Raw genomic sequence first — 13,461 nt, 5'->3', positions numbered from 1 at the left:
AAGTCTCTAGTCTAGCATAGAAACACCAATGACGATTGGTTTTAACTGGTGGGGTTTGATCTAACCCAAAATCCCTCCTACTAGTGGCAACCAATGGACACAAGGCTGTCCAGGGACTTGATGGAGAACATCAAAAGGTAGGATACTGTAAATTCAGAAATTATTGCGTGCATTTATTATTGCGATTTTGTCATTTTAGACTTAAATGCGATTTTAATTTTACGATTTTGATGTTCTCCTTCAAGTTCCTGGACAGCCTTGTGTTCATTGGTCTGTATTTTCACAACTATTTTAAAGTCATCAGCTGAGAGTGAAAGGCTTTTACACAAGGTCTGAATTTATTTAAATACATTGAAACCTTTTCTAATACTAAAGTTAAATGATATGAGGGTTATTTGAATTAGACAGCAATTTAACAAAAAAAACAATCAAAGAGAGCTCAAGAGAAACTGTCAAAAACATCATTGATTTTGGAAGTTTGTCAAAAAACTCGTTATTGCATAATGTTAAATATTCACAAATCATTATTAAAAACTAATGAGTTCAGAAATATGTATTAACTCATATATAACAGTTGGTTTTTAATGACTACAAGCACGTGGTTTATGGACACTGAAGTTTACACTTTCTATTCTTAAATGGCTATATCATGTATATAGTAAGTTTCTCCGTGCATGAAATAAAAACGATTATTTCGGATTTATGGCAATCCATCACAAAAAATACAAATACACTAAACTCCTTTGCCATAAATCATTCAGCATCTATACTATTAATTAAGATGACATCATTGTGTGTGTCGCTTATCTTTCTCCCACAATTAATTAATCACCATGCCTCTGTGTCCTTAAGGTAGAATGCACATCCTTGCTTATGATTATTCAGTTAGGTTATTTTGGAGAAAAAAGAGAATACTGGCGTCCGGATATTTTTTTCGTCATCAGACTTACGTTAAAGAAAAAAACTTCCGTATAGGGAAAGTGGTACTATTAAATTTTCCCAGCATTAGGTTGGTCTTTTGTGTACCCAAGGCAGGTAAAGGAAGCTAAATTAGGGGCGTTGTTACTGGTTGAAAGGTTACAAAATATTTTTTTTTATGTATCTATAAATAAATAGTGTGTATATTTACAATATAAATTTTGAAACCTATAGAAATGTTTTTTAGAGAATTATTCGAGAAAACTTCCAAAGTTCCATAAATTTGGTGTAAAATGACGGTGGTCATGGCTTACCTGAACAACCTCCGTTTGGAGTTGGTCATGATACTATTTGGCTTCAATTTTGAAATAGAATAATAAAGTTCTAAGACCATACATAACTATCGATCCAGGTTTTTATTATAAAAAAATGTAAATTTTAAAAATGTAAGTATTATCGCCTTTGGCAGAATAAATAGTATCGTCCTCTCTTTTACAAGTACTTGTAGATTGGGAGAATTTTTTTCGCGTTTTTCTGTACAACATGATCATGAAGATACATGTACTATAAATAAAGTGCATCTGCTATTTATTATCAATTCCAAAGGTATACTAGCCATTGCTTGTCACTTATATGGGGACGAAGTCCCCTATAACAGTAGAAAATTCATTAAAAAAAAATTAAAAAAAATCGGGAACATTTCCCGAATTTTTCATTGTACTAATAAACTCAAAATCGTTCATTTTTTTTTGTCGCGTTTATGAATTTCCGGATCGGCGTAGAAATCTACTTCCGTTTCTGGTCTTGTTTACATGAGACTTTGAATAAAATGTATATTTATCAGTCTAAAATAGGAACTAATACTAATTCCTTTAAAAAAAGGTTTGTTATTAGAAAAAACGTTACCTGATGACAGCGTTTCTTTCTTTACATTGAATATGACGTCATAACTTAAATAACATCACAACTAAAATCCCTAACAACTGAACCAAAACCGGAAACGTTACGGTATTTCCGTTTCTCTTTTTAACATTGTTGATTTTAAACAAAAAAAATCATAGTCTTCGTCCCCATTCACAGGTAATTCCTGCCTCATATTATAAAATCATACATTGTAAATAAGCTATTTCAAATATGACATAATATATCGCTGACTGTTTCATGATAGTATTTATAGTATATGCATGTTTATGGTATACAGAAAATACAGAAAAACAGAAAACCAAAAAATCAGTCTTCGGAAAAAAGGAGGAGGGCTTAAAACATTGTCCTGTTCCAAAGTACCTGTGAACCTTTCCTGAAACTAAACAGTTATAAAATAATTTACAAAAAAATAGAAGCAGTGATTAGGAATCAATTTGATGACAGAAAAAAAAGACACAATTAAGATTTTATTCTTAATAAATCACTCCTTTTTCTAAAAGTGTTACTGTATCTAGAAATTTAAGATGATTACATTTCCTATTCTATTGAAACTAAATGCTCTTTTTAGAACAAGAGAAAAGATAAAATAAATTGAGTAAAAGGTTTTTTTTTAACTTATGAGCTTGAATATACTTTTTGATATTATTCGCCTTTCTATTATTGTTTCTACGTAAATCACATGTAGTCTTTTCATATCTGCGGAGCTCACGCTCATACGTCCGATATGTGAAGCCTACATCTAATACCTTAACATCGCTGTTTACACATATAACAGTTATATTTCATTTTTAACAGAGGTAAGACAGTTTTATGTTCTATATACATGTTTTAATGATAAACAGGTTTTTTGCTTTTTGCCTTGAATGTTTGTCCCTAATAATTTGATTGATTATGTATTTGCATTCAGGTATCGCAGATCAAATTTATTCATTCGTAGTGTGTAAATTTACGTTTTTTGATTGAGTTAAGCCTTCCAATTGATATTTTATCGTGTGTTTTTCCATGTTGTGATGTTATACTATTCTTTCAGAAAAAGGGAGAAGGTTTGGTACATTAAAACGTTTATTCACGCTGCAAATGTTTGCACCTGTGCTGATGTCTGTTCAAGACACGATGTTGTGTCAATATTGATACACGACTTTTCGTATGCATGTTGTTATGTCCACATGGCCTAAATCCTCTGTCTTGAATGTTAATATCGAATCGATATCGACAAGCATTCCATATCCCTAAACCTCTGTCTTTGTTGTCGATATCAACGAAATCGACGATATCGAATCGATAACGTTAAAACATCCCATAACATGAACAACAGCCTGAAACCTCTGTCTATATTGTCGATATCGACAATATCGAATCGATATCGACAAACATTCCATCACTGGAACAACGGCCTTAAACCTCTGTCTTGGTTGTTGACATCGACGATATCTAATCGATAACGACAAACATCCCATAACATGAACAACAGCCTGAAACCTCTGTCTATATTGTCGATATCGACAATTTCGAATCGATATCGACAAACATTCCATCACTGGAACAACGGCCTTAAACCTCTGTCTTGGTTGTTGACATCGAACGTATCGAATCGATATCGACAAACATTCCATAACTGGAACAACGGCCTTAAACCTCTGTCTTGGTTGTCGGCAGCGAAGATATCGAATCGAAATCGACAAACTTCCCATAGTTTGTTTTCATTTAACAATATGCGATATATATATACAATGGAGATAAAATTGTGAAAAACGCTAAACGAGCAAAGTAAATTTGAAATATTTTAAAATAAATTAACAATTTGACACATGATGTCGTTTTATGTACATTTCTATGTTAATTATTAAGTAATGAAACTACATCGTATTATATATTTAACACTATGAAGATCTTCATTTGACAACGCATGAGTGTAATCTAATTATTGATTGTATAATACGAAAGGTGGGCTATGTGTGTTTATATTTTTTTTGAAATTAATCCGTATATTTCTTTTTACATACGATTTTTTTCTATGTTGGCAATGCATTTAAAAGATCATGCAACATCTTTACTTAACATTCATTCATACATAGATGTTAACGCAATAAGAATTCTTGGTATGGTCGCCCAAGTATTTCGGGGTATGCGTCTTTTAAAAATCGAACTAAACTTTTTTTCATGGAAGACAATAGTGGGAAAAAGTAAAAACTGATTAAATCTTTTTCAAATATTTATCTTCAAAAACAAGGGACAAATATAACATGTATAACACACTGAAAATTACATAATAATAAGGTTTACGGAGAAATAAATCATGAAATAACAGACCAGTGATTTTCATCTTTCTATGCGTGGCAAATACACCATCAAAATAAGATTACGATCAGATGAACATATTCTTTTAAAAACCTGAGTAATAGGCCTAACCAAAAAAACGTAATGTTTTTATAAGAACATTTAAAACGGGTCAAAATCGGATGAAAATTGCCAGACAGACGTATACAACTTACAATTATTCAATCATTTGTAACGTCTATATAGCAATTCAAACTATTTTGGCAACTGTTCTGATTTTTCTCAAATTGATTTATGAATTTCGAACAGCTTTATGATACTGTTGCTTTTATCTAACATTTGTTTCTGACCCATATGAATTTAAATGCAAATAATCAAATCGTAAAAATCGCAAAAGTAAGCACAGCATGTATAATTTTGGAATACTTAGTATTAAGGAGGTATTTAGGTGAAATTAAAAAAAAACAAGAATTTAAAATTTATACTATAAGTCGGAAGAGAATTAGTTAAGGAACAAAAACAGCTAAAAATCTTGATAGGTCATAATGTTTCTTTTCGGAATATTTGAAATTAAAAATATTGCAGGTAAAGGCTGACTCGGACTTTGAACTTATAGTTGCATTGGCATTATTTGGGTCTAAAATCAAAAGAAGAAAAATCAATAATCTGCTAAATTTTTGGCAAATGACCTTTTATGAGCTTTTAAGTCTTATATGAAAAGATAAATAGGTGTTATGGGACAAAATAGTTCACATTGTTTCGTATGGAAAAACACCAAGAAGTCCGAACATGAACCCAAATTCCAAAACCTCACATAAGGTCATCTCCAAATGTGCTTATAAAGGTCTACAGCAATATAATAAAAATAGAAAACAAATGACACATTTTATCATTGATTCTTAGGTTCACTTAAACCAACTATAAAATTTGCAAAATTTTTCACAGTGAATATCTAAATGAATGAACATTTTGCACATAGTAAGGACACTCTTGACATCATCGCTAAACTAAGGATTTTCTTATCAAAGGCAAAGATTACCTAAGCTGTATTTGGCACAATTTTTTATAATTTTGGATCCTTAATGCTCTTCAACTTTGTACTCGTTTGGCTTTATAAATATTTTGATATGAGCCTCACTTATGAGTCTTATGTAGACGAAACGCGCGTCTGGCGTACTTAATTATAAGTCTGGTTCCTTCGATAATTATTTACTTAAAACCATTTACAAGTTCATGTAGTTTACTAAATGTAATGCAGGTATTTGTTCATGATTATTATCGCTGTGTTAAAAATTATCGCATCTCAAGCATGTGGAAGTCTTCTCTCTTGTTTTCTATGAATTATTATATAGTCTTTGTTGTTGATCAATGATGAACTTAAAAATGGAAAATAAACAGTTATGGACCCTGCCATTAATATTTGTCCAAAAATATAACATTTTCAAAAAAAAAATATCCCTTTGTCTCGCGTTTTGCTACGTTCACTTTTTGGTGAGACAACAAACTGTAAGTGATATAATCTAATGAAGAAAGTTAGCTAATTCTTGATTTTTTTTACAACTAATCCTTTTCACCGTCAAATGTTAAACGTACATGGTTTGCATTAATGATTTTTTTGTGTTGTTGTTGTAATGAATCGTCACATTGAGACTACTCTTCCCGTTGACATTTTTAGCGAATCTATTTTATTTTCGTCTAGTTCTGACTTATATATTGATTTGTGACTTGACTATTTAAATTCAATCGGTGTAAGTATATCAATGTATCGAGTATAAAAAGGTATAAGCAACTTTGATTTTCATTTCAAAGCAGTTAAATCAATAGATTGTTGTCGAAATAATTCGAAATAATGTACACCTTACTTATTTTCTTTGTCAACATAAATTACAGAAAGCATGATAAAATACAAAAACAAAAATATTACCGAATAATTAATCATCTGTATTTTCGGTTTATGTACGAAATTATTAGATGTTAATGTGACTACCTTCTTACCAAGTACTGATATACAGTATATAAAAAAGTACATACATATAACATGTAACCAAAATAAATTGATGTGAACCATTACTGACCAGTCTATAACTTCTGATTCTACTATAAATGTACCGTTATAACTTGTAATATTGGGATCATAACGACACTGTACAGAAAAATCGACATCTCTTTTGTAAGTAATATTATAGGGAGAACTAGTACATGATATATTTAGAGGACTGAATTCTGTACAATTTAAAGCTGTTAATTTCAGCGTATTTATATCGGGCATCGCATATAGATTATACTTGAAGATCTTTACATAAAAAACTATCGGCAGTAAACCTACAACAAAAATAAAAAGAAATACATAGAGGACACACCATTCGTACAACTGTGAGCAATTCATATTAAGTATTTTCCTATCTTTGAATATCTTGAATATCCCATATGTTGAAGATTCCATTATCTTTATAGATAACATATGACAAATAATTATTACAGTCAAGGTAAACATAAAATTGTATATGAAGTGAACGTAAACAAATACACCAATCGATACGAAAGATCCACATTCTATTAACAACAAAATTAAAAACCATCGCAGGTGACCTGAATACCTATGGTCATACATTATCAACGAAAATAACAAAAAAGGCAACAAAATTAGTATAATACCGTATATGCTTCTCGTCACCTGTATCAAGGTAATATTGTCCGATTCTGTGACTTGTCCATTGCAATAACAGGCATTCTGGTTTTCCGTATTAATTATATAAGGGTATGGAAAACTCAGTAACAGGCCAATAGCGAATGCAATAAAGAGGAACGTAGCAAAAGCAAATACAATATGAGTCTTATCAAGTGATTGTTTATACTTTGCAATATTGTTTATGTATCTTCCTTCTGTATCACAACAGTTACTTAACTCTAAAGCTGAAATGCCCATGTTATTGAATAAACAAGGGTTGGCCCCATTCTCTAACAATGTTTCTATACAATCACTGCTTTCCTTTTTTATGAGGTACCTGTTTATAACGGAATGTAAGGGTGTATTTCCCTCATTGTCTGGCATGTTTACACTATCGCGACAAACATTTTTAAAAGCAGTTTGTAGAGTAATATTTAAACATGCGGTCTTGAAAACTGATATTGGTCCTTTTCCATACTTGTTTTGAGAATTATGAGTTAGCAATAACTGTGTCACACTTTGACTAGTTGTGTAATGTAAAGGGAGTCTATTAAAATCATCACGAATATTGACGTCGGCTTTATTACGAAGCAAAAGCGAAAGTATCTCGATATTGTTGTTTATTACTGCTAGATATAGAGCAGTATGTCCGTTATTGTCAACTAAGTTTACACTCGGTGTCGGTCTTCTGCTAAAAAAAGAATCATCACTTTGTGACAATCCGTCATCAAATAAAACCTTCAAAGCTTCTAAATTATCTAATAATACAACATAATGGAGGACAGTCCATCCGCTCTTCGTTTTATGATCAATAATATCGGATGAAATATTTGATCTCAAAATATGCAGGTCATTATGTCGGACTGCTTTATGAAGTTTGGTCTGATTCAAATCATACTGAAGAATCAAACTGGTTAGTCTGTAATTGTTTGAAGTAACTAAAACTGGAATCTTCATGTCAAACCATAATCGTCGGTTTATCTGTGCTCCGTGGTTCAAAAGTAAGTGTACCATATCATAGCGCCCTGATTTAACTGCTATATATAAAGGTGTTTCGAAAAATTCTGAAAAGCAGTTTACATCCGCGGCTTCAGAAATTAATGTTTTCACAATATCCAAACTACCACCCAGAACAGATAAAGGAAAAAATGACTTTGAAAAGGGTTTGGGAGATTGTTTGACGCCTGGCGACAAATCGGTGTTGTATTCATCATCTCTACCTAGAATTCCTTTACGATCTGAATGTGTTATCGCGCTCCAGACAAGTGTAAAGAATTCATAACAGCCAAAGGCGACAATCCAGTTCAGCAGTTTACTTCTTTTAGTTGAAGCCTCTATTACTCGACTTATTGCATCTTTGTTATCTTGGAATTCATTTTTTGATGCAATATCGAAAATTCTTTTTAAAAAAGATTGATCGTTGCTCTGATTCCGCTCAGAACTATTCCCCATGAAGGGTCCAGTCAATTCCATTTTTCTCTGATTTGTTTTAATATGGTTTCCAAATATTTCTACAAAGTTTCTATTTTTACAAAGGCCACTCATTAACAAATTCGAAAATCTTCCCCGTTCTAATTCGGTCCGCAATCTAGTATATAATGGTTTAACATGATCCTCATTCAAATCATCTTCCCGAAGAATCACAATATTTTGTTCAAAATTGCCATCTGTGTTTACATTGGAATTAACTCTGACCCTATCTCGAATAAACAAGATATTGCAGTCTTCAAACATTTCTTTGGGATTGAAAGTGCAAAAATGAAAACCCACAGTCTCTTCAAGAGCATCGTGAATAAACCTGAAATTGTAACTGTCCTTTGTTAGATAAGATCCTAAAGCAGAAAATGCGCTTTCCCCAAGTGCCTTCTTAGACATGTTCTGAAGTCCGCAAGTTTGCATTATTTTGTATATTTTCTCATCACTTTCATTCGAGTCAATATCAAGCATACTTCTACTTAATGAACCGTCAAACAACATACATATTACCAAAGTACAATATAACGTTTTATCGTCATTCCTTAGTTTATCTAGTTCCTCATTTAGAAGCGATAATGGTTGCTTAAAAAATGTCATTCTTTTTTTGAATCTTTCCTCATTAGTTGAAATTAATTTGCAAAGAAGAGGAAATGCATAATTCGTTTCACACATTGACTCTAGCTCCTCTGTTTTGATTTCTTTTTCTATAGTACTACTCCGTAGATGTTTCAATAATATTATCTGTTTTTCCTCTTTCGAAAGAGCATTAGATTCGTGCTCTAAATTTATGACTTCTTTGTTTAAAATTGTCAATGCAGTTTTAAATCGTTTTTGGAGGGCTATTTGTAATCTAAGTGTACACAATATTTTTTTCGAACCATTTTCTGTGTTTAAACAACTCATTAGCTTATCGTTGAATCTTTCCCATTTACCTAAGAGGGTCGGACTTAAACTGTGTTTGCCAAGGACATCATCAATAAGAAACATTTGTTTTCTATTTGTTTTATATTGGATTATATCAATCGGGGATTCTACGGGGACAAGTTCAAATCCTTCCAGTTGAAATTTCAATGCAATATGTCGGATTGTGGCCGTCTTTCCTAATCCTAAATTTGATGTTACCACAATACAGTTACAATCTTTAACTTTATCATAAACAAGTTTTGATCCCATTGTCTCACAAAAATTTTCATCATCTTTTACCCATGTTTCAACGAAAGCTGCATTTGCTTCTGTAAAATTAGATATACATATGTATATTCAGTAGAATTGTCGTTGACAAATTGAACAGAAACTCCAAATATAAAAAAATCAACATTATCAAGGTAAGGAATTAAAGCACAACAAATAAGACATTTGTAAATTTAGATTGCTAGTTGTTATTAACTTCCTGATAGTGTTGAAATTTTAAATAGGTCCATATATAAGTATGCAGAAGTTATTGATGTTTTTTTTTCCAGAATTCGTAAAAGGTAAACCTTAGAATGATAAATTTGAATAATTCAAACTCGTCTGTTGTTAAAGAAGAGGAAAGATACTAATTGAACATGCAAACGTATATGTCGTAAGTGTAATGTATAGTTATAACAAACACCATTTCATTTTGTCGACACCTACTTGAGTTATTGGACGTAGAACTGACATTAATCAACCTAATATTTACTGCTAAATGAAGCAAAAAAATAAACTGTATCAAACTAACTGTAACTCAATCTGTGTTTAGTCACTTCAACTTCAAGCTGGTGTTTTTTTATTCTATTAAAATACAAACCTTCAATGTTTTTAGGAAGATTTCTCTCCCTGTAGTAGGTGTATTCATATTCTATCTGTTCTTTTTCCTTTTCACAATCCAGATAATCTTTTGTCAGTTGCTTCAGTTCCTCTTTCGCTAATGTTTTTGCTTGTTCTCCATCAAGATCGTAACTCAAGATTTCAGTGACCTGTTGTGGTCTTTGACCATTATTTAAAGATGTCAGTGCCTAAAACAAGACAGGTAAACAAGTAATGAAAGATAATCTTATCTCTAAATTGTACATAACATAGTCTATCCCTATACAGATATATCATAGTCTTTCTATGTTTAAGAGCCTTTAGTTAGTTTAAAGAGGAATAATGTATCTTTCATATTTTGAGAACATTACATATTTTTGAACTACTTTTGCTTGGTAATAAACTCAGCATAGATACCAGGATTAAAATTTTATAATTACGCTAGACGCAAGTTTCGTCTCAAAAAGACTCATCAGTGACGCTCGAATCAAAAAAAGTTTAAAGGGACAAATAAAGTACAAAGTTGAAGAGCATTGAAGACCAAGAATTCCTAAAAAGTTTTGCCAAATACAGCTAAGATAATCTATTTCTGAGGTAGAAAAGCCTTAGTTTTTCAAAAATTCAAAGTTTTGTCAACAGTTTATTTATATTTATGAACATATCAATGATCACTCAGGTCAACACAGAAGTGCTGACTACTGGGCTGGTGATACCCTCGGGGAAATAAATCTCAACCTACAGTGGTATCGACCAAGTGGTTGCAAATAAACTCATCATATATACCAGGATTAAAATTTTATAATTACGCCAAGCGCGCGTAAGAAAGCATAGGTTATATTTCCTTGTATATCCTTTGACATGTAAACATACTCATTTGGCACCATCCAAACTGCAGTGATTACATTTGTTCTTAAGAAAAACATTTTACCTACATGTATATTGAGGTAATTAGTGATATGTATAACTTAACAGAATCTTCTATTAAAATTGATAATAAAATTTCTAAATCCTTCATATTGGAAAGAGGTGTTAAGCAAGGGGATAGTTTAAGCCCTACTATTTTTAATTGTTTTATTAATGATCTACATCAGATTTTTGACAATACTTGTAAACCTTTAGTCCTTCAAAAATCTGAATTGTCCAGCTTGAGTTTTGCAGAAGATTTGGTAATAATGTCAAGTTCACATATAGGACTGCAGAATGCAATAAATAAACTAGAGAAGTACTGCTATGACTGGCAATTAACAGTTAATACTAAAAAAACTAAAGTAATGACGTTTCAGAATAAATTTTCTCCCACCCCTGTGGTATGGTATAAAAACATCCAATTAAATGAGACTAAAGAATACAATTTTTTAGGAAACATTATTATTAAACTATACGGGTAATTTTAAAAATGCTATCCAAGAGTTATCAAAAAAGGGATTGAAGGTCCTATTTGCTTTAAAAAGTAGATTTTCTAACATTTCAATCCATCCCTGTTAATTTATCATGCAAACTTTTTGATGTCTTAATAAGACCTGTTTTATTATATAATAGTGAGGTATGGTTAATGGAAGATTATTTATCCATGTTTAAATCTTTGAAACGTTCAGAACAACATGGTTCTGTTTGTGATACTTTGTCCTTAGAAGATAAATTTTGCTATGAAATGATTCATAATAAATACTGTAAATCTGTCCTAGGACTTAGAAAAACTGCATGTAATATTTCAGCCAAAACAGAACTGGGCAGATTTTCTATGGCTTCATTTATTAAACCACAAGTTATGCTATATTTCTGTAGATTTCATACCAATGATATTAATCCTCTGTTAAAAGAAGCCTATGAATTAAATAAGTCCCTGCATAATGATGGTTTTCATAGTTGGTATACATTTGCTCTAAATATTTTTAAAGAGACTGGATTAAATGCTAAAGATTTTGAAACTTGTGATAAACCATACAATAAAATTAAATATTCCTTAAAGATGAAGTTTAAACAGGTATCACATGAATTTTATACAAAAAAAGTCTTGAATAAACTTTCTTCTATAACAGACAGTTCGAAATTATTTCTATATAGTCAATTAAAAACTGAGATAAAAATTGAAAATTATTTATTAAAAGAATCAAATTTTAAAACCAGACAATTAATTTCTAAATTAAGGGTTAGTGACCATAACCTAGAAGTTGAAATGGGAAGATATAAAAATGTACCCAGAGATCAAAGGTTATGTAAACTTTGTAATAAAATTGATGATGAATACCATTTTTTACTATACTGCAAACTAAACTCAACTTTAAGAGATTGCTTATTTTTAAAGATTAATAATTTAAATCCTGATTTTACAAATTATCAACCACTTTTAAAGCTAAAACAACTTTTAAATCCTTAATCTGAGCTTTTTACAGAAATTGGTGACTTTCTAAAGCAATCATTAGAATTGCGAAAATGAGGTTCATGTCCATCAAAGGCTACATTAATTACCATTTATAACTATGTTTTTTTTTTTTATGTTTATATTTGTAATTCTTCACTGTCTGTATTAAATGTTGTATTTGTGTTTGCTTGACCCATATGGGTGTATTTTTGCAAATAAAACTATTATTATATATTTTATTTGATGATCTAAATTAACATAGTTCACCCATGTATTAAAACACTTCTCATGGTTAATGTTATGTCTAAATTACAATTATATTTAAACAAATCAAAGAAATGTGCATTACTTGTTACAACATACGTTATCAACCTTCGTCCATTTGAGTGTGAATTCTTTTTTATCCATAGAGGAAACTGTTGTATGGGCCAACTGGTTTCTGTACCACTTCAGGATAGCAAGAGCCGCCCCCGGTGACGTATCAGTCGGATGCGGAAGTTGATCCCATCCATTGGAGGGTTTTGATAAACCTCCAATATTACGTAACAGACATATCATCATTGTCAGATCAAAGTCCTTGGAACAGGTCGCTAGAAAAAAACCAAAAATGTCTATATCTGCTGAAGTATTTCACACCAGTGACATTTTCAAAACGTTCTTTCATCTAACAAAATTTACAGCATTACAATATTAAAAAAGTAAAACAACCCGTTAATAATTTCGAGCGTAGGAAGTCCTTTTCTGGATGTTCCTTCATTAGGAAGGGTCACAGTTGATTATATGCAAGCCAAGTGTGACCAAGGACCGCAATAGTTCTACAGATAAAAAATGGACATAAAAGGTAAAATCACAAATAAACTGAACTCAGAGTAAAATGTAATCGGAAGTTCATAAGCAGATGGCAAAATCAGATGACAAAACACATAAAAAACGAATGGTCAAGAACTGTCATATTCCTGACTTGGTACATGCATTTTCAAATGTAGAAAATGGTGGATTAAACCTGGTTTTATAGCGCTAAACCTCTCACTTTGTTGACAGTCTCGTCAAATTCCGTTATATTTAC

The 13,461-nt window shown here is 31.3% G+C and overlaps 1 protein-coding gene across 1 annotated transcript; it reads right to left on the bottom strand.

Moving 5' to 3' along the window:
- Positions 1-5,977: 5,977 nt before the first annotated feature.
- On the bottom strand, positions 5,978-12,979 carry LOC134694863 (uncharacterized). Its single transcript, XM_063555962.1, has 3 exons — positions 12,759-12,979; positions 10,035-10,242; positions 5,978-9,495 (listed from the first exon to the last, which is right to left on the bottom strand). The coding sequence occupies exons 1-3, from the start codon at positions 12,954-12,956 to the stop codon at positions 5,978-5,980; spliced, it is 3,924 nt and encodes a 1,307-aa protein (XP_063412032.1). The 5' UTR covers positions 12,957-12,979.
- Between the last annotated feature and the right edge of the window lie 482 nt (positions 12,980-13,461).

Source organism: Mytilus trossulus, chromosome 13 (genome assembly GCF_036588685.1).
Source record: "Mytilus trossulus isolate FHL-02 chromosome 13, PNRI_Mtr1.1.1.hap1, whole genome shotgun sequence".
In the NCBI taxonomy this organism is placed as follows: Eukaryota; Metazoa; Mollusca; class Bivalvia; order Mytilida; family Mytilidae; genus Mytilus; species Mytilus trossulus.
This window is presented reverse-complemented; position numbering and strand designations above follow the sequence as displayed.

Bases quoted from the DNA above. Each gene is read 5' to 3' on its own strand.
- LOC134694863 (XM_063555962.1), bottom strand. From the start codon at position 12,956: ATGATGATATGTCTGTTACGTAATATTGGAGGTTTATCAAAACCCTCC. The intron at 10,243-12,758 runs GTATGTTGTAAC...GTCTTGTTTTAG, and splicing joins AATGGACGAAGGTTGATAAC to GCACTGACATCTTTAAATAA. The intron at 9,496-10,034 runs GTTTGTATTTTA...CTAATTTTACAG, and splicing joins TCTTCCTAAAAACATTGAAG to AAGCAAATGCAGCTTTCGTT.